The sequence below is a fragment of the Cynocephalus volans genome, chromosome 4 (genome assembly GCF_027409185.1).
Source record: "Cynocephalus volans isolate mCynVol1 chromosome 4, mCynVol1.pri, whole genome shotgun sequence".
Taxonomy (NCBI): Eukaryota; Metazoa; Chordata; class Mammalia; order Dermoptera; family Cynocephalidae; genus Cynocephalus; species Cynocephalus volans.
In genome coordinates this window covers 67250494-67273135 of record NC_084463.1, presented here as the reverse complement: position 1 = coordinate 67273135, position 22642 = coordinate 67250494, and the positions used below count along the sequence as shown (strand labels likewise).

Sequence of the window (22642 nt, the reverse complement as noted above, 5' to 3'; positions counted from 1 at the left end):
GTATTTCTTCTTATTATGAATTCTGAAAAATGAATACAGTTGTTGTATATAATTGATATAACCTACACAAAGAGAAAATTCTTCCATATCACTCTTCTGATAACACTGGAGAACACTGGAACAGTTTCATTATTTGACCTAATTAGTCATTCAATTTTTCTTTTTTTATTGTAATGCAGTTGATTATACATATCTGTGGGGTACAGAGTTTATATCGTTACCTGTGTGCAATATGTGATGCTCAAATCAGGATAATTAGTATATTCAACATTATACAATGTAAACATTTTTTGTGGCCTTTTACCAGTTCCTCCTTCACCAACCGCCCCTTCCTGTCATACCTCTGTAACTCAGTTTTTTTCCCTCCTTTTGAAAGTTCAACATATTATGATTGTTGTATCTTTCTTTTTTTAAAAAAATGTATTTGTTTATTTTATTTTTATTTTTTTGTCCATTTTTGTGACCGCGCTCAGCCAGTGAGCGAACCGGCCATCCCTATATAGGATCCGATCCGAACCCGCGGCGGGAGCGCTGCTGCTCTCCCAGCGCCGCACTCTCCCGAGTGAGCCACAAGGGGGGGGGGTCTGCCCATATTTGTTTATTATTTAGCTCCCACTTACGAGTGAGGACATGTGGTATTTCTCTTTCTATGCCTGGCTTATTTCACTTAACATGATTTTCTCTCAATTCATCCATGTTGCCACAAATGGCAGTATTTCAGTCATTCAATTTTGAATGAGATGATTTTTAAGGTATAAATGTTCAAGAAGCATAAATAATAATTTAGCTCACTGCACCTTTTTAAAGGACTCAAATTATAATGTCTTTCTGACTATTTCTAAATTCTTCACAGTATTAAAACAAATTATTATTAGAATTAGTGATTTTGTTTGTTCCTTACTAGTCAAACTTCATCTTTTTTTGACAACTTAATGCATTATGTATTAAGTAGTCGATGTAGTTAATAGTCAAAAAGAGAGAAAAAATCTGGAATCATCTCTAATTCTAGGTTTAGCGGCCTGGGCAATTTTGTGGATGCAAATCTGTCTCTATGCGTGTTAAGAAATGTTTATTTGGGGGCCGGCCTGTGGCTCACTCGGGAGAGTGTGGTGCTGATAACACCAAGGCCACGTGTTCGGATCCCATATAGGGATGGCCAGTTAGCTCACTGGGTGAGCGTGGTGCTGACAGCACCAAGTCAAGGGTTAAGATCCCCTTACCGGTCATCTTTAAAAAAAAAAAAGAAAAGAAAATGTTTATTTGAAGTCATACAACAGAGTATGCTAAGGTTGTGGATTTTAAAGACAAAGAGACTTGGATTCAGTACTGGCTTTGTTACTCACTATTTGACCTTAGGCCTCGAAGCTCAGTCTTCTCATCTCAAATACAAGCATATTAGTAAAATCTGCTATGCAGGATTGTTGTTGGAATTAGAAAAAATAAACAAATTGGTACATATTAGGCAATCAATGATAGGTGAGTTTTAATTTTTATTATAATTATTTTGATACCATATTTTCTTTTCATTGCTTCATTTATACAACTGTCTATCTAATTTTCATTGAGTTCTAGTGATGATTTTATTACAAAGCATATCAAATAACTTTAAATATATCCTTTTTTATTATTTTCTGTTAGGACTTTCAAATGCCTTGGCAACAGGAATCAGAATTTACAAAGCAGGATAAAGCTGCCAGAATCATTCAGCAGGCCTGGAAAAGTTTCCTTGTGAGTTTATTTAGCAGCTTTATTAAGATATAATTTATATCATAAAGTTCACCTGCCTAAAATATACAATTCAGTAGTTTTGGCATATGTACAGAATTGTATACCACCCTTCACTTTAAAAGCACACTTTTTTTTAAGTTTCAAAAAGTTATAATTAATTATTTCATTAGCTTCACACATATTTATTCAGTTCCTGGTCAGGGCCAGGCTCTTTGATAATCAATGAAAAGGCTACTTACTATCAAGAAAGTGTCACTAATAGGTTCATTTGACTTTCATCTCTAAACCTTTTATTTCTTGACGCAGGAATCAGGTTTGTGAGCAGGTATTAGGGATATATTCACTCATTAAATATTTATTGAGTACCTACTCTTGGAGAGCTTAAAGTTTATATCTGGGTTAATGTAGTAGTTATCAAGCTGTTGTATTGATAGAGCTGACCTTATAGGTATAAGGAATATTCCAAGTTGAGTCAAGACCTACAATGACTTCACTCTTTTCTCTCTGATAGCAGCAGTACTCTGTGCCTGATAACTTTGTGTGAAGTGGTATAGCTCTGTTTCTAGCACACAAGACAACCTTTGTATCAGTTAACTAAATTTTGCAAAATAGCTTCCATTATTTGCCTCTTTTGACTCTACTAAAGCCATAAAACCTATGCTGAGACATACATTGATTTTCAACACTAAAATAATAATTTTCTTTTAAAACCTACTCTTTCTTTGTTGGTTCCATTAACATACTCATTATCCAGGCTTATGCTTTTCTGTCATTTGTGACTTCTTTTCTCCCATGTCCCCAGCCAGACATCTTTGAATAACTGTTTTATATTCTTGGCACTATGCTGGACATTTTATAATACACTTACCTTTAAGAGAGCTTCAGTAGAGAAGCCATGTATATAAATAAAGATGTGTGTGTGTGTGTGTGTGTGTGTGTGTGTGTGTGTGTGTACTGGTAGACTGAGCACACATTTTCACCTTCTATCCCTCTAGGACCCCATTGAAATGACAATATATAGAAGGTTAATCCATAACAGAGAGGAGGGTGTTCATGAGCCGAGAAGAAATTTTATCAATTTTCTGGAAAACTGAACCTCCATGATAGCATCCTGTTGGACAAAACTGTGTAGAAGCACTTGCCTAGACGCACTTCAGGGGGCTACAGTGAGGACACTGGTTTGTCATCAGAACCCCTAAAAAGATATGAATTTGGAGTTAGCAATTTAAAAGGGCTGGAAGGATAAGGACAGAAGACAAGGTGTTAATTGAAGGCCTGTACATGGAACAGCTGTGCCATTTGTCTCCACTGTCACTTCCAGACCCAGAGCTGCTGGTAGAAGGATATTTACCACTAGTCAAAATCTGCTGGTAGATTAACATATACTGTTAGGAAAAACAAAACAAAACAAAACAAAACACCCCCCCCCCTAAAATAAAACCCAAAAAACCGCCACCAAACCCTGAAGGCTTATCTCTTTTTAAAAAAGAAAAGTCAAATAGGCTGTCTGGTTAGCTCAGTTGTTTAGAGGATGGTGTTATAACACCAAGGTCAAGGGTTCAGATCCCTGTACAGGCCAGGTGCCAAAAGAAAAAAAATCAGATGAACTATTTGGGAAAGCTAGTTCTAGCATGGCTTTGGCACTCCACAGTAAAATCCATTTAATTTTTTTTTTTTTGTCTTTTTCGTGACCAGCACTCAGCCAGTGAGTGCACCGGTCATTCCTATATGGGATCCGAACCCGCGGCGGGAGAGTCGCCACGCTCCCAGCGCAGCACTCTACCAAGCGTGCCACGGGCTCGGCCCAAAATCCATTTAATTTTAATATTCAAGGGACACCCTGCTTAATAGCTGGCTACCTGAACATACCCCTTAAAGAAAGCCTGCTGGTTGACTTGTTACACTTATGTCACAAAGCTCCCAGGCAATCTTCCCACTCATGAGTGAGAACACTGGGGAAACAGGAGACTGACACAAAAGCACATACTAGCTCCCTAGAAAAATTGACACAGATCTACTTTCTTAAGTATTAATTGACAACCAAGGTTCACCAAGGAAAACCAGTGATATAAAACCAAAAAGAAAAAGAAAGGAAAAAAAAACCTGAGGGAAAGAAAAATAATAATCAATTTAAATTAGATCAAGATGTTGAATAACTCTAAGAGCGTTATATTTTGGGGGAAAATGGTACCAGAGGCTAGATCTCAAAAAAAGGTTAGAATCTCTAAAAAAAGAGCTAACCATGAAAGTCATGGTTCAAATATAAGGGAGATTAAAATTGTTCTAAGATGTGAAGAGAATATAGTACGTTTGATCTTGATTCCAGATACATTCTATTTCAAGTGGCCCAGAAGGTGACTTCTAAAAAAGGATCCATAGTTTTAGCACATTACTTGGCCCTATAACTGAATTATTTGCATAGTCATGGTAATGTAAATGAAGGGACTTAAAAAATCATTTAAAATATTTTTATCAAAGTAATATGTGTATTTCTTTAATAGGTAAGATAATATCGAATATTATAATAAAAAGCAAATCTTTTACCCAATTCCACTCTTCACCCTCATATTCTAAAGGCAGCCAGCCACTTTTAACTATTTTTTGTTGTAGATCTTCTAGTACTTACTTCCATGCTTCTAAATAATATGCTTGTACAAGTACAATTATTTTTTTATCAACTTCAGAAGCTATCTGTTGGCTTCCTGCAAAGATAATTGAAAATTTGTTACTTATCCTCCTTAACCCTGCTAATATCTCTCTTCCCAGTATGATAATGTCATTATTTTTAGTTCTTCCATTTGTTACCCTTTGCTTTAAAGCATATCTAAGCCTTCATCTCTTGTTCCAACAGGCTGACGTAGGATCACTCAACTCCCCTTTATATATGATGAGGATATAAATATCCCTACCCTTTTCTTCACCTGTCCTCTCGATCTTCAAACCTCTAAATTCCATCACCTGTGCTATTATGCAGTAAATACTCACTTGGAGAAGTACTTCATATATCCTGAATGCAAGTCCTTTATTGAATGTATGTATTGCAAATATCTTCTCCCAGGCTGGCCTCATTGCTCTCTTAAAGGTGTTTTTTGATAAAGAGAAGTATATTTAATTTTAATAAAGTCCAATTTGTTTCTTTTTCTTTATGGTTAGTACTTACTGTGTACTGTTGAGAAATTTATGTAACCAAATTCAGACGATATTTTCCTTATGTTCTTCCTAGAGGTTTAATTGCTTTAGTTTCAGATTGAAATCTAGTATCCATTTCAATTTAATTTTTGTGTATGTTGAGAAGTATGAACAAAGTTCATTTTTTTCTTTGTGGATCTCCAACTGATCAAGTACCTTTGTTGAAAACATCATCCTTTTCACAATAAATTGCAGAGGTGTCATTGTTTAAATCATGTAATCATATATGTGAAGTGTTTTTATAGTCTCTGTTCTGTTGCATTGATGTATTTTGTCTATATTGTCTATATTACTTCCTATATAGTAAGTGTGGACATATGATAGTATAGTCCTCCAACTTTGTTCTTCAGTATTATCATAGCTATTCTAAGGTTTTTCCATTTCACATGAATATTAAAATCAACTTATCAATTTTTACAATTTTTTGAGATTGTAATTGGGATTACATTGAATTAGATCAATTTAGGGAGAACTGACATCTTGCTATATTGAATTTTCATGAACATGATATACTTTCTTTAGATTTTTAATTTCTCTACAAAATGTTTTGTAGTTTGCAGTGTAGAAGTCTTACATATCTTTCATTTGATTTCTAGGTATTTGACTTTTTTTGATACTACTGTAAGTGATATTATTTTTTAGATTTTATTTTCTAATTATTTATTTCAAATGTGTAGGAATGTAATTTAATTTTATATTCTGATTTAGTATCAATTTATTCCTTCTAATTTTTTTAATAGATTCCTTTGGATTGTCTACTTAACCAAGTTGTCATTGAATGATGACAGTTTTATTTTTCCTTTGTAAACTTTATACCTTTCATATTTTTCTTGCTTTATTAGACTGACTAGATCCTCCAGCACAATGTTGAATAAAAATGGTAATAATGTACATTCTTATCTTTTTCCTGAACATAGCAAGAGGCATGTAATGTTTCACCATTAGCTAAGGTGTTACCTATAGTTTTTTGTAGAAACTCATCATCAGCTTGAGAAAGTTAATCTTATTTCTGGTTTGCTGAGATTTTTTTTATTATGAAAATTGTGGGTGTTGAATTTTATCAAATGTTTTTGCTGCATCTGCTAGATGATCATTTGGTCTTCTTCTTCATTCTCTTTGTATGGAAAATTACGTTGATTGATATTCAAATGTTGAACAAACTTTCATTGCTTGAATAAACTCCACTTTACCATCATGTGTTACCATTTTGATATATCCTGGATTTGATCTGCTAAACTTTTGTTTGGGATTTTTGCCTAATTGTTTATGGATGTAATTTTTCCCTCCTTTTTTTTTTTTGTAATGTCCTTGACAGGTTTTGATATCAAGGTTATGTTGGCCTCATAAAAGGAGTTAGGAAATATTTCTTCTTTTTCATTATCTGCAAGAATTTGTATGATTGGTATTATTTCTTCTATAAATGTTTGGAAGAATATATTAGCAAAGCCATCCAAACTAGGAGTTTTCTTTGTGGAAGGGTTTTAAACTATAGATCCCATTTCTCTAATAATGTAGGAAGATTCAGGTGTGTAGTTCTTCTTGTGCCCATTTTGGTAAATTACTTTTTCAAGGAATTTGTCTGTTTCATCTAAATTGTCAAATTTATTGGCATAAAATTGTTTACAATTTTCCCTCTTTATCCTTTTAATGTCTATAAGATCTATAATGGTATTGCTAATATGTGTTTTCTCTCCATTTGTCTACATATATCTTACTAGGGGGTTATCAATTTTATTAATCTTTTTTAAAAGCTGCCCTTTGGCTTTGTTGGCTTTCTCTATTTTGCTTCTAGTTTCTATTTCATTGATTTCCAATCTTTATTGTTTTTTCCTTCAACTTTTTGGGGGGTATGATTTTCCGGTTTTTTTCAAACTTCTTGAGGTGGAAAACTAGATCTTAGATTTTCAATTTTATTATTTTATAATATATGCATTTAAAGCTATTAAGTTCCCTCTGAACATTCCTTTAAAGTTACCCACAGGTTTTGATATTTATTACCTTTTAGTTAAAAATATTTTAAAATTTCCACTGTGATTTTTTTGACCCATGGTTTATTTATAACTATGTTGTTTAATTATCAAATATTTAGGAGTTTTCAATTATTTTTGTTATTGCTTTCTGGTTTAATTTTACTGAGGCCAGAGTATATACTTTGTATGATTTTAATAATTTGAAATTTGTTGAAACCTGCTTTATGGCCCAGAAACTTTTTTAGTTTCCACATGTAAGTGAGATCATGTGGTATTTGTCTTCCTGTGCCTGGCTTATTTTACTTAACATAATGTCCTCCAGGTTCATCCATGTTGTTGCAATGATAGAATTTCTTTCTTTTGTAAGGCTAAATAGTATTCCATTGTGTATATATTCCACATTTACTTTATCTATTCATCTGTTGATGTACACCTAGGTTGATTTCATATCTTGGCTGTTGTGAATGATGCTGCAATGAGCATGAGAATATAAATATCTCTTTGACATACTGATTTTATTTTCTTTGGATATACACCCAGTAGTGGGATTGCTGCATTATATAGTTCTGTTTTTAGTTTTTGAGGAAACTTCATTCTGTTTTCCATAGTGGCTGTGCTAATTTACATTCCCATCAACAGTGGGCAAGGTTTCCCTTTTCTCTACATCCTTGCCAACATGCACATATCTTTTGTCTTTTGATAATAGCCATTTTAACAGGTCTGATATCTCATTATGGTTTTAATTTGCATTTTTCTGATGATTAGTGATGTTGGCCAATTTTTATATCCTGTTGGCCATTTGTATGTCTTCTTTTGAGAAATGTCTATTGAAGTCCTTTGCCCATTTTTTAATCGGGTTCTTGGGTTTTTGCTATTGAGTTGAGTTCCTTATATATTTTGGATATCAACCCCTTATCTGATATATGATTTCTAAATAATTTCTCCAATTTCATAGGTATTTTCTTCATTTTGTTGATTATTTCCTTGTCTGTGCAGAAGCTTTTTAATTTAATGTAATCTCATTTGTCTATTTCTGCTTTTGTCACCTGTGTTTTGGGGTCATATCCAAAAAATCATTGTTCAGACCAGTGTCATGGAGATTTTCCCCCATGTTTTCTTCCACTAGTTTTACAGTTTCAGGTCTTACATTTAACTCTTTAATGTATTTTGAGTTGAATTTTGTATGTAGTGTGAGATAAGGGTCTAATTAAACTTTACTAGTTATTTAATTATTTAGTTATTTACTAGTTATCTAAGTTTTTTTGGTGGAGTGTTTAGGGTTCTGTATATATAAAATCATGTTGTCTGCAAAAAGAGACAATGTAACTTCTTCCTTTCCAGGGTGGATATCTTTTATTTCTTCCTTTGTCTAATCTCTCTGGCTAAGACTTCCAATGCTATGTTGAATAGAAGTGGTGAGAGTGGGCATCCTTGTCTTGTTCCTGATCTTAGAGGAAAAGCTTTCAACTTTTCACTGTCGAGTATTATTCAGCTGTGGGCTTGTCATATGTGACTTTTAAAGGGAAATCTTTAGACAAACAAAAATGGAAACACAGTATAATAAAATTTATGGGATGCAGCAAAAGCAGTCCTATCAAAAACTGTATGCAAGGGCTGGCCTGTGGCTCACTCGGGAGAGTGTGGTGCTGATAACACCAAGGCCACGGGTTCAGATCCTATATAGGGATGGCTGGTTAGCTCACTGGCTGAGCGTGGTGCTGACAACACCAAGCCAAGGGTTGAGATCCCCTTACCCGTCATCTTTAAAAACAAACAAACAAACAAACAAACAAAAACCTGTATACAATATATGATACTCAAATCAGGGTAATTAGTATATTCAACATTATACAATGTAATTGTTTTTTGTGGCCCTTTACCAATTCTTCCCTTACCTCCAACCCTTCTCTTCTCCCTATCCCACCCCTGGTAACCTCAGTTCTGTTCTCTCCTTTTGAAAGTTCAGTGTATTATTGTGATTGTTGTATCTTTCTTTCTTCCTTTCTTTTATTTATTTTTTAGCTCCCACTTATGAGTGAGGTCATGCACTATTTCTTTCTGTGCCTAGCTTACTTCACTTAACATAATTTTCTCTAAATTCATCCATGTTGCTGCAAGTGGCAGAATTTCATTCTTTTTTATGGCAGAATAGTATTCCATTGCATAGATATAGCACATTTACCTTATTCAGTCATCTGTCAATGGACATTTAGGTTGGTTCCAACTCTTGGCTATTATAAATAGAGCTTTGGTAAACATGGGAGTGCAGGTATCTCTTCAATATGATGATTTCCATTTCTTTCGGTTTATACCCAGCAGTGGAATTTCTGGACCAAATGGCAGTTCTGTCTGTAGTTGTTTGAAGAAACTGTACCATTTTCCATAATGGCACCAATTTACAGTCCCACCAACAGTGTAGCAGGCTTCCCCTTTCTCTGCATCCTCGCTAGCATTTGTTATTCTCTGTCTTTTTGATAATAGCCAGTCTAAATGGGTGAGATGATATGTCAGTGTGGTTTTGATTTGCATTTCCTAGATGCTGAGTGATGCTGAGCATTTTTTCATGTGTCTGTTGGTCATTTGTATATCTTCCTTTGAGAAATGCCTATTCAGCTCCTTTGCCCATGTTTTAGTTGGATTATTTGTTTTTTATTATTAAGTTGTTTGAGTTCCTTGAATATTCTGGATATTAATCCTTTGTTGGATGCATAGTTTGCAAATATTTTCTCCTACTCTGTATGTAGGTTGTCTTTTCATTCTGTTGTTTCTTTTGCTGTGCAGAAGCTTTTTAGTTTGATATAATCCCATTTGTTTATTTTTCCTTTGGTTGCCTGTGCTTTTGGGATCATATTCATAAAGTCTTTGCCCAGTCCTACTTCCTGAAGTATTTCTCCTTTGTTTTCTTTCAGGAGTTTTATACTTTCAGGATGTATATTTAAGTCTTTAATCCATTTTGAGTTGATTTTGGTATATGGCGAGAGGAACAAGTCTATTTTCATTCTTCTACATATAAATGTCCACCATATGATTGCCTCAGTACACACAGAAGCATTTGAAAAAATTCAACATCACTTCATGATAAGGAGTCTCAGCAAATTAGGGTAGAAGGAAAGTATCTCAACACAAAAGAAGCCATATAAGACAAACCCACTGCCAATATCATCCTGAAGGAGGAAAAGCTTTAAGAAAGGAACAAGACAAGGATGTGTACTCTCACCACTCCTAATTAACATAGTATTGGAAGTACTAGCCAGAGAAGTCAGGCAAGAGAAAAAAAATAAAGGGCATCCAGACTGGAAAAGATGAAATCAAATTGTTCCTGTTCGCAGATGACATGACCCTATATATAGACAAGCTAAGGATCCAACTGAGATGGCTTGAACAACTGGGAACGGCTAGGACAGCTCAATGGGGGCCCTACATCAGAAACCTCAATTCTATTGAAGAGGCAGTCTTTTCCCCAACGTATGTTCTTGGTGTGTTTGTCAAAGATCAGATGCTACAAAAAAAACTCTTAAGAGTTTATAAACAATTTCAGTAAAGTTGCAGGATACAAAATCACACAAAAATCAGTAGAGTTTTTATACTCCAATGAACAGCAGAAAAAGAAATCAAGAAAGCAAGTCCATTTACAATAGTCACCAAAAAGCCCCAAAATACCTAGGAATCAATTTAACCAAAGAGGTGAAAGAACTTTACAACAAGAACTACAAATCACTGTTGAAAGAAATTAAAGAGGAAATAAAAAATGGACAGACATTCCATGTTCTTGGATTGGAAGAATTAACATTGTGAAAATATCCATACTACCCGAAGCAGTCTACAGATTCAAAGCAATCCTCATCGAAATACCAATGACATTCTTCACAGAAATAGAAAAAACAATCCTAACATTCATGTGGAACAACAAAAGCCCTGAACAGCCAAAGCTACCCTGAGCAAAAAAATGATAAAGCCAGAAACATAACACTACCTGAATTCAAATTATACTACAAAGCTTTAGTAAGCGAAACAGCATGGTGCTGGCATAAAAACAGACACTCAGACCAATGGAACATAATAGAGAACCGAGAAATTCACCCTTGTACAACCAACTGATCTTTGACAAAGGTAACAAGAACATATGTTGGGGAAAAGACTGCCTCTTCAGTAGAGTTGAGGTTTCTGAAATAGGGCTCCCATTGAGCTATCCCAGCCATCCCAGTTGTTCAAGCCATCTCTGCTGAATCCTCAGTCATCCTGGAAGTAAGACAAGACTTACCTACTATGCCCTATAAGAATTCATAATCCATAATTGTGAGTGTGATTAAATGGAGATTATTTGACACCACTAAGTTTTGGGGTAGCTTGCTACACAGCAATAAATAACTAGACCAGTTACACATTCTTTTACTGGGTTACCCTAGAGTTTACAATATTTATTCTTGAATAATAGTGTCCACCTTAAGTTAGTACTTCTACCCTTGCCCGACAATGCAAGAATCTCATAACAGGCTAACTCCCTTTGTTCCCTTTCTCCTTTGCGGTGTTGTTGTCAGATATTTCACTTACACTATGAAATAACAGAAGACATTACTATTCTTGTTTTAAACAGTAGATGTTGACTTCTTTTATTGTGGTAAAATATACATAACATAAAATTACCATTTTAATCATTTTTAGGTATGTAATTGAGTGACATTAAGTGCATTCATCATGTTGTACACCCATCACCAATATCAGTTTCCAGAACTTTTTAATCATTCCTAAAAGAACCTCTGTACCCCTTAAATAATAACTGCCTACACCCAGACCCTGATAACCTCTATTCTAATTTCTGTCTCTATGAATTTCCCTATTTTAGGTACCTTGTATAATTGGATTTGTCTTTTTGTGTCTGGCTTATTTCATTTAACATAAAGTTTTCAAGGTTTGTCCAATTTATAGCCTGTATCAGAATTTCCTTCTTTCTTAGGGGTGGATAATATTCCATTGTATGTATATATCACATTTTGTTTATTCATTCATCTGTTAATGGACATTTGGATTGTTTCTACCTTTCGGCTATTGTTAATAATGCTGCTATGAAAATTGGTGTGCAAATGTCTCTTTGAGTCATTGTTTTCAGTTCTTTTGGGTATATGTCTAAAAGTAGAATTGCTGGATCATATTATAATTCTATGTTTAACTTTGTGAGGAACTGCCAAACAATTTTCCATAGTGGCTGTATTTGTCCTTTTGTGTTACTATAACAGGATACGTGAAACTGGTTAATTTATAAAGAATAGAGGTTTATTTGACTTACAATTCTGGAACAGCGGCATTTGGCACAGACCTCAGGTTGCTTCTACTCATGGCGGAAAGTGGCAGACAGCCAACGGGTACAAGCAGATCACATGGTGAGAGGAAGCAAGAGAGAGAAGGAGAGGTGCCAGGGTCTTTTAAACAACCAGCTCTTGCGGGACCTAACAGAGCGAGACCTCACTAATTACTCCCCCCACCTAGGGAGAGCATTAATCCATTCATGAGGGAACCCCCGTGATTCAAACTGCCACACTGGGAATCAAATTTCCATATGAGTTCTGGGAGTACAGTACATCCAAACTCTATCTGTGACTATGCCATTTTATATTCCCACCAGCAATGCACAAGTTTTCCAATTCTCTATACCCCTGCCAATGCTTGTTATATTTTAATTTTTTGATAACCACCATCCTAATGGATGTTAAGTGGTATCTCATTGTGGTTTTGATTTTAATTTCCCTAAGGACTGCTGATATTGAGCATCTTTTCACGTACTTACTCACCATTTGTAAGTCTTCTTTGGAGAAATGTGTATTCAAGACCTTTGCTCTTTTTTGAATTGAGTTGTTTGTTTTGTTTTTGTTGTCATTGTTGTTGTTGAGATAGTAGTTCTTTACATATTTTGGATATTAATTCCTTACCAAATATCTCCTTAAATATTTTTTTTCCCATTCTGGGGATTGCCTTTTCACTCTCTTGACAGTATCCTTTGATGCACAAAAGTTTTTAATTTTGAGGTAGTCCAGGTTATATTTTTGTTTCTTGTGTTGCTTGTGCTTTTGGTATCATATCCAAGAAATCATTGCCAAATCCAATGTCATGGAGCTTTTCCCTTATATTTTCTTCTAAGAGTTTTATGATTTTAACTCTTATGTTTAGGTCTTTGATCCAGTTTGAATTAATGTTTGTATACTATGTGAGTTAATGGCCTAATTTCAGTCTTTTGTATGTGGATATATAGTTTTCACAGCACGATTAATTGAAAATACTGCTCTTCCTCCCCTCCCCCCCCATTGAATGGTTTTAGTACCGTCATTGAAACTCAACTGGTTATATATGTAAGAATTTATTTTTGGGTGCTCTGTTCTATTTCATTGATCTATATGTCTGTCCTTCTTATGATACCAAACTGTTTTGATTATTGTAGCTTTGTAGTAAGTTTTAAAATCAGGAAGTGACTCTTCCAACTCATACTTTTTCACTTTTTAAATTCTTTTTCAAAATTGTTTTGACTATTCAGGAATTCTTGAAATTCCACATGAATTTTAGAATGGAATTTTATTTATGCCAAAAATGCCATTGGGATTTTGGATAGGGATTGCATTTAATCTGTAGTATTGCATTGAATCTGCTTTGGGTAATATTGTCACTCCAACAATATTAAGCCTTCTGATCCATGATGTATTTTGATTTATTTATGTCTTCTTTAATTTTAGTATTCACTTTTATTTATCCAGATATTTACCCTTTCCAGGACTCTTCCTTCTTTGCTGCAGTTCTGTGCTTCCCTGTGGTATTAATTTCCTGCCAATTCAAGAATTCCCTGGAGTATTCCTTGGTGTATTTCTTAAAGGACAGGCCTTCTATGAAAAATTACATTTTTATTTCACTCTTATTTTCAAAGAATATTATCATCTTTCATAGAAAGATAGGTTGGCACGTTGTTGGGTTTTCTTCCCTGCAGTACCTTAAAGATGGCATTCCATTCTATTCTGGCTTCCATAGTTTCTAATAAAAGTCAGGAATAAGTTTTACTCTTTCTCCCCTGAAAGTAATGTATTTTTAATTCTCTGGCTGCTTTTAAATTACCTTTGTCTTTTGTTTTCAGCAGTTTTGACTATAATATGCCTACATGTCATTTTCTTTGTATTTGTCCTGCTTGATCAAATTGACAGTAGAATAATCCAGCAGAGTTCACCCACTGTCACCTTGGAATCCATACACACCTCTTTTAACCATATTTAACTTCCAAATAAAGTCAGTATTAAAATCAGGCTCCCACCAAACATGATGCAGTTATTCCTCATATAGGCCAAAATATATGTACTCCTTTCCCAGAAGTAAATTTATCCATCTTCCAGTCATTTTTATTCTTCTTATTGGTGAGCCATACTCTGCCTTTGACATCTTGTAACTTAAATACTAGATATAATGTTAAGCACTTGTAAAATCGCCACAAACTTGGTGCTTTGAACAACAAAAATTTATTATCTTATGGTTCTGGAGATCAGAAGTCTAAAATGGGTTTCTTTGGGCTAAAATCAAGGTGTCAGCATGGCTGTGTTCTTTCTGCAGGTTCTAGGGAAGAATTTGTTTTTGGACCTTTTCCCACTTTTCCCACTTCTCCAAGTTGCCCATATCATGGCCCCTTTCTATCTTCAAAGCTGGCAGTGATCTGTCAAGTCTTTCTCACATCCCATCACTCTGCCACTACCTCCCTTTTATATGGACCCTTGTGATTACCTTGGTCCCATCAGGATAATCTCCCTATGTCAAAGTCAGCTGAATGGCAACCTTAGTCCTATCTGCAATCTTAATTCCTCCTTTCCATGTAACATAGCATATTTACAGATTACAGGGATTAGGTGTGAACATCTTTGGGGAGACCATTATTCAGCCTCCCACACCATTATCAACACAGTAACACACATATATTAATATACATATTAACTACATTTAGGGAGAAAAGAAAGAAAAAGAATTGGTTAATTGTATATAGATATGTAGGATAAATATTCAAAAATACTACTTGTTTCTGCAGCTAATTATGGGGTTGTAGCTGGTATGGTATTTCTAACTTTGTTCCTCCACTAGCCAATCCATTTTTTTTTTTTCAGCAAACACCTTGCCTGGGTGGTGACCCAAACCTTCATTTCTGTTTTCTTTTCTTTTCTTTCTTTTTTTTTTTTTAGAGATGACTGGTAAGGGGATCTCAACCCTTGACTTGGTGTTGTCAGCACTATGCTCTCCAAAGTGAGCTAACCAGCCATCCCTACATAGGGATTTGAATTCTTTATCAGCACCACACTCTCCCAAGTGAGCCACGGACTGGCCCCAAACCTTCATTTCTGAAGGGTCTAGGCCTTTAGCAATTCTGCCTATATTGGGTTGTTATAATTTTTCATTAACTTTTCTTATAGAACATGGGATTACTAAGAGTCACCCCAAAAGATCTCCTGAATTCCAGACACTTTTTTCCCTATCCCCATTGGTAGTAACAACCCATTTTCTCCTTAATAGTCAGGATTAATCACCCTCGCCAGTACGGAAATTGCCTTTGTTTTTTGATTTTTTTGGTTTGTTTTTTGCATGCTGGTTCACTGGCATGAGAAGCACAAAATGGCCAGGTGGCAGTATAAGCTTCCATTTTAATGGAACCATTGTTGTGTACCTTGGTGGAAGCATTCCTCCCATGGGAACTAAGGCCTTTATACCTGCAGAGCCCAAAGGTACAAGGACAGGCAGCAGAATTTTCTTTGGAATCATTTAATGTGGATAATTAAAGGTGATACTTAGGAGACACTTCCATTTCCACCCCTTGATTCCCAGACTCATGAATGCTAGCTATGTGAGAAATAGCACCATATATTGGTTGTTGATTCAGAGCATTTACTACAATATGGAGGACATCACTGTAGTCTGAAAAGATTTATCACTGGAAGTCTAACTGTAACTGAGACTCCAAAATGACATTTCACTGTTCTATTAGGCCAGTTGCTTCAGGGTGATTGGAAACAAGGTAAGATCAGTACATTCAATGAGCATGGGCCCACTGGTGTGTAGTGTTTGCTGTGAACCAAGTTCTCTGATCAGGAGCAATGTTAATATGGGATACTGTGACAGTGAGTAAAGCATTTTGAAAGTACACAGATGGTGGTTTTTGTAGAAGCACTGTGTACATGGAAGAGTAAAGTGTCAATTCCAGTGAGAACAAAATGTTACCCTTTCCATAATGAAGTGTTCCAAATAATCAACATGTCACAAGGTAGCTGGCTAGTTCCCCTAAGGAATGATGCCATATCAGGGGCTCAGTTTTACCTCTTCCTCAGACCTTGTCACCAGTTTTCTAACCACGTTTTTAAACTCCCTGACCATCAGTCCCTACCCATCTGTAAATCTGTAATTCTGGCTGTCTTTCTTTCTAGGCACAATACACAACCGGGTATGATATTTGAGGTTCTGCCCCTGGAAGTATTACCCTTCACCGTTGTACTTCAGGGCCACCTCTGAGTGAGACCATAGTACATATGGAACTTCCTATGGGTTACACTTTGTACTTGACCTCATGAGGCCTGCTAGGACTTGAGTTTGATAAATAGAATGCAGAATAAGTGTTGCTGTGTGACTTCCAAAACAAGGCCTTAAGAGGTGTTGCAACTTCCACTTTCTCTCTTTGGTACTTTGAAACCTCCATGCTGTGAAGAAGCTCAAACTGAGAGTCTGTGTGGAGACAGTGGCCCAGCCACTCCGATGTTCCAACAATCCACACTGAATACTCAGATATATATGTGTGAGGCCATATTAAATCACCCAGCTCCAGCTGATCTGACAGCTGACTACAGCTACAAATGTGAGTCCAATCAAGACCAGCAGGACGCCCCCATCAATTCACAGAAAGAGAGAAATAATAAATGGTTGTTGCTCTAAGACACTTAAGTTTTGGGGTGGTTTGTTATGCATCAGTAGATAGTAATCTACTTATTTAGAAGATACTATTCAGATTTTAAATCATAATAAATTTTTCATACTATTTGTGTTGACATGGGTTGCACCATCTTTCATACGCAATTGCAGTGGGGCTTCAAACTGTTACATTGTTACTTTGGGTTACTTCAATTTGAACTTATTTTATATTATTTAACATAAGCAAAGGGGTGGGAGGCATTTACCAATAGTTATTAAGGGAGTTTCGGGGAGGGGGGTTAGTGTATGAGGAGACGGTTACCAAAGAAATAGTTTTCCAAGATAGAAGAATTGTTTGGGGTTACTTGACAAAATTTGCACTAACATGGAAAGTGGATAAAGTTTGTAAATTGGTTGAACTACTACTGGAGTGAGGATGCTTCTGTAATCCTAATAACTGTTTACATTTATTGAGTGCTTTCTTATGCCAGAAACTGTTCTAAGTGCTTTACAAATATTAATTCATTTATTCCTCACCATAGCTGTATGAGTAAATTCCTATCATTCTTATTTTATAGATGAAGAAACAGTATAGAGAGGTTAAGCAACTTGTCCAGGGTCACACAGCTAGTAGGTACTAACTGTAGAGCTCAGACAATATTATGCTATACTCAGTGTTCTTAACCAGTAGGCTGTAATTGGTTTTTCTCATAGATTACTCTGGAGATTATACTGACTCAACCAAAGTTTTAGATATTTTATTTATAGTTGATAGTGATTGCAATTAAAATTCAAGGGTAAAATTCTTTGTGAGAATAATACCAATATTACCTAGCTTGTCAAAGCAAATCCTGAGTGAATAATATTTCTAAAATCTAGGGTACATACATAAAATCTATTTTATGATTTTTACTCGTTTTTGCCCTAATTAGGCAAAAAACTAATTAGAATTGGAAAATCTAGTTTTGACCATAAAATCATGTGTGTTTGAAACCTTCAGGATGTCGCTGTATTCCAACACTTTAAAAGCCTGATTAATTTAAGAAGACAAGGGGAGCCATATCAGATAGTGAAATATATTAATCCTAAAGAGGTAAGGACATTATTTATTGATATAGCATCTTATTTTTTTCATTAAAAATATGTGGCTATTTTATCAATTCGGTGTGCTCATACTTTTTTATTTTTTGAAATTTTTTTATTGAAGTATTACACACATGTCAAAAGTTTAAAAAACATAAATATATGGCTCAATGAATCATCACAAAGCGAACACTTGTGTAACTATCATCCAGATCAATGTTTTCATACTCCAGTAACCCCTTCAGGGGCCCTGCAAATCACTGCCAACTCTCTTCTTCCAAAAGGTAACCACTATTTTGAATTCCAACATTGTAGTTTTGTTCTCTATTATAGAATCTTATAATATGCTTCGAGTATAGATTTGTTCATTCAACATTACATTAATGTAGCTAGATTTCATTTTTTTTAATTAACAGATAGTATTCCATTTTATGAATATATTGCTATTTATTCACTCTACAGTTGATTTGTCTTTGGATTGTTTCCAGCTTGAGGATATTAAAACTGCTTCTAAGTATGTTGTTATTCATGTCTCCTAGTGCACATGTGCACATACTTTTGGTTTCTACTGCACCTAGAAAAGGAATTGCTGAATAATGAGCTATGTTTATCTTCAACTCTAGGAGATAATGCCAAACTGTTTTCCAGAGTTATTGTACTGATTTATATTTTCACCAACAATCTTTGGGAATTCTTGCTGCTCTGTCAGTTTTTAAATTTACATTTCCCCAATGCTGATGAGATTGAGCACCTTTTGTGAAGTGCTTGTTCGAGGTTTGTGCGTGTGTGTATGTGTGTGTGTGTGTATCTACCCTATTCCTATTGGTTTTTAGCAGTTCTTTATATATATATTTTAACTAATTCATTTTTTCCAATTAATTTTATTGTGGTAAAATACACATAATATAAACTTTACCATCTTAACTATTTTTAAGTGTACAGTTCAGTGGTATTAAATACATTCATAATGTGCAACAATCACCACCATCTATATCCATAAATTTTTTCATCTTGTAAAACTGAAACTCTACCCATTAAACAATAACTCCCCATTCCCCCTGACAGAGTTTGAATGTGTTGTCCCCACCAGAACTCATGTGGAAATCTGACCCTCAATGTGGCAGTGCTGGAAGCTGTTTGATTCATGGAAGCAGATCCCTCATGAATGGACTAATGCTCTCTCTGGGGGGTGGGGGTCCTGGGTGAGTTTTCACTCTATTAGTTCCCATGGGAGCTGGTTGTTTATAGGACCCTGGCACCTTCTCTCTTGCTTCCTCTCACCATGTCATCTGTTTGTTCCTGCGGCTGGCTGCCTGCCACTTTCCACCATAAACAGAAGAAGCCTGAGGCCTGTGCCAGATGCAGCTGTCCCAGAATCATAAGCCAAATAAACCTCTGTTCTTTATAAACTACCCAGTCTCAGGTATTTCTGTTATAGCAACACAAAACAGACTAATAAAGCCCCCTCCACCCAGCCCCTGGCAACCACCATTCTACTTTCTGTCTCTGTGAATCTGACTACTCTAATTACCTCACATAAGTGAAATCGTACAAGGCAGTCTCCAGCTATGATGATCTTCATTTTCTACCTTCACTGCAGAGAACTGCCTCACTCTAGGGTCTCAACCCTTTCCAGGGAAGCCCACATCCAGTGACCCAGCAGAGTGTGGTGGGTGTGGAGATGGATAATAAGGCCATTGTGATGTTGAATAACTCTATTGAGCAATATTCACTTAAAGAGCTCCCTGCATGTGTGGCCCAGACTTTGTGAGGCTTGTGTTTCAGTTTAAATTCGTCCTCTACCCAGTTTTTTGTTCTTCCCCTTCCTTTCATAGGTGTTGATTCCTAATAAACCTGTGGCACCCAAACTTCACATCAGTGTCTTCTGGAAAACTCAATTTGCAACATTATTTAGTTCTTCTATATTTTCTCTCAACAATGCTTTGTAGCTTTCTGTGTAGAGGTCTTGTACATCTCTTGTGAGATTTATACCTTGTTCTTTGATGCTTCTATAAATAATAGTTATAAAATTTTTATTTTCTAATTTTTGATGATAGTATATGGAAAGTCAATTGGTATGTATTGGCTTCGCTCCTAGAAACTTTGCAATTCTCATTTATTAATTCTAATAATATGTGTGTAGATTCTTTTGGATTTTCTATATAAACAATCATGTCATCGTCAAATAATGCATTTTATTTTTTTCCCTTTCCAAAATTATAAATTTTATATCTTTTTCTTGTCTTTTACATGGGCTAGAGCCTTCAGTAATGGTGAATAGAAGTAAACCACTCTCTCATTCTCAATCTCAGAGAGAAAAGGCTTAATATTTTTCATCATTAAGTATGAGTACTATGAGGTGTGCTATTGGGGTTTTTTTGGTAGAAATCCTTTGTCTGAATAAGGTAGTTCCATTCTATTCCTATTGAGCTAAATATATATATATTTATATTTTTAAATTCAAGAATGGATGTTAAATTTTATGAGAAGGGACTGACTGGTTAGCTCAGTTGGTTAGATCATTGTGCTGATAACACCAAGGCCCAGGGTTTGATCCCCTTACCAGCCACCTCCCCGCCACCCCACCCCCCGCAAAAATTTATGAAAGTTTTTTGCTTTAATTGAGATATTCTGCTGTTCTGATTTTTTTTGTTGTTTAAATGTTAAATCTTAGCATTTCTAGAATGCACACATTTTGGTTGTGAGGTCTTATCCTTTTTAAATATCACTGAATTTAGTTTGCATTTTAACATTTTTGTACCTATGTTTATGCAGAACATGTAATTTACTTTCTCATACCATCTGTCAGAATTAGCTGGTGTCAAATTTAGCTGGCCTTCTCAAGTTGGGAAATATTCTTTGTCCGTTTATTTTCTGGATTCTTTTTTTTTTACATCGAGTGTTACTTCTTTAAATGTAGGGATTTGCCAGCGAAGCCATCTGTGCAGGAAGTTATCTTTGTGGAAATATTTTAAATTACAAATTCAATTTATAGTTTTAGGTCTGTTGCTATGTTGTATTTATTCTTGTGCTAGCTTTGATAAAGTATTTTTCCAGAAAGTTGTCCATTTTATCTAAATTTTCAAATTTATTAGCTTAAAGTTGTTCTTAATATCCTCTTATAATTTTTCTAATGTCTTAGAATATTTAATATTTCTTTTTATTTCATTTCTGATGTTGGTTATTTGTGTCTTTATTTTTCTTAACCAATCTCATTGGGTTTTTCACTTTTATTAGTCTTTTCAAAGGACCAATTTTTGGTTTTGTTGTTGTTCTTTATTGCTCATTCATTTCCTATTTCATTATTTTCTTTTCTTTTTTTTTCTTTTTTTTTTTTTTTGTGACCGGTAAGGGGATCGTAACCCTTGGCTTGGTGTGGCTCACACCGCGCTCAGCCAGTGAGCGCACCGGCCATCCCTATATAGGATCCGAACCTGCGGCGGGAGTGCCGCTGCGCTCCCCAGCGCCGGCCGCACTCTCCCGAGTTAGCCATGGGGTCGGCCCCTATTTCATTATTTTCTGCTGTTTATTACTTCTTCTTATATTTTCTTTGAATTCTATCTGCTGTTATTTTTCTAGCTTTTTGAAATGAATGCTAAATTTAGTGATTTTTCAGCCTTTTCTGATATTTGCATTTATGGCTATAAATTTTTATCTAAGCATGGTTTGAGTTACAGTTTACAAGCTTTGATATGTTATGTCATATTTTTATCATTAAATTTAAAGTATTTTCAAATTTCTATTTTGATTCTTCCAGTTATTCATAACTGTACTTTTAAATTTCCAAACACTTGGGAATTACCAAGTTATCTTTTTGTTATCAATCCTTACCTTAATTTCACAGTGATTTCAATCCTCTGTTGTCTATTTTTGTAAATTTTGTCTATACTTGAAAAGAATATGTATTCCTTAGTTATTGAGCATAGCATTGTATAGATGTCAACTAGGTCAAGCTTGTCAATTACGTTGATCAAATCTTCTGTATCCTTACTGATTATTTTTGTCTAGTTGTACTATCAGTTACTGAGAGACATGTATTAAAATCTCTCACTGTAATTGGAGATCTATTTTTCTGTTAGTTTAAGTATATTTGACTGTGGTTCCTAGTGGCTGGAGGAGAGGAAATCGAATGTCCTCATCACAAAGAAATGATTAAGGTTTGTAATGATGAATATGATGATTACTCTGATTTGATCATCACACATCATAAACATGTATTGATATTCAGTTCTGTACCTCACAAATATATATAATCAATACATTCCAATGAAAAATAAATTTGAGACCGTGTTTTTAAATGAATGCCAATTTAGGATTGTTATATCTTTCTTGTGAATTGAGCCTTTGAAGTGTCTCTCTTTACCTCTAGTAATACTCTTTGCTTTAATGTCCCAAATCTCTGATATTAATGTAGCCACACCAACTAATTTTGGTTATCGTTTGCATGGTATATCTTTCCCATTATTTTACTTTCAATATTCTTTTTTTTTTTTTTTTTTTTGGCAGCTAGCCAGTATGGGGATCTGAACCCTTGACCTTCGTGTTTCAAGGCTGTGCTCTAGCCAACTGGCCAGCCCACACTTTCAATATTCTAAATCTTTATATTTTAGTTGTGTCTTTTTGTGGGCAGCATGTTTTTAGCTAACATTTTTTCATTCAGTATGATGCTCTTGTTTTTTCTTGGAGCATTCACTCCATTCACATGTAATGTAATTACTGATAGTTTGGGATGTAAATCTACCCTTTTACTATTTACCATTTTTCTC

At 35.1% G+C, this 22642-nt stretch overlaps 1 protein-coding gene across 1 annotated transcript in view; it reads left to right on the top strand.

Moving 5' to 3' along the window:
• The first annotated feature begins 1647 nt into the window (after positions 1 to 1647).
• The window catches only part of LOC134374609 (protein MFI-like), a 47913-nt gene continuing 26918 nt past the window's right edge, over positions 1648 to 22642 (top strand). The window contains exons 1-2 of the mRNA XM_063092449.1: positions 1648 to 1728; positions 17794 to 17886. Coding sequence (XP_062948519.1) covers positions 1648 to 1728; positions 17794 to 17886 — 174 coding nt within the window. The remainder of the gene's footprint in view (positions 1729 to 17793; positions 17887 to 22642) is intronic.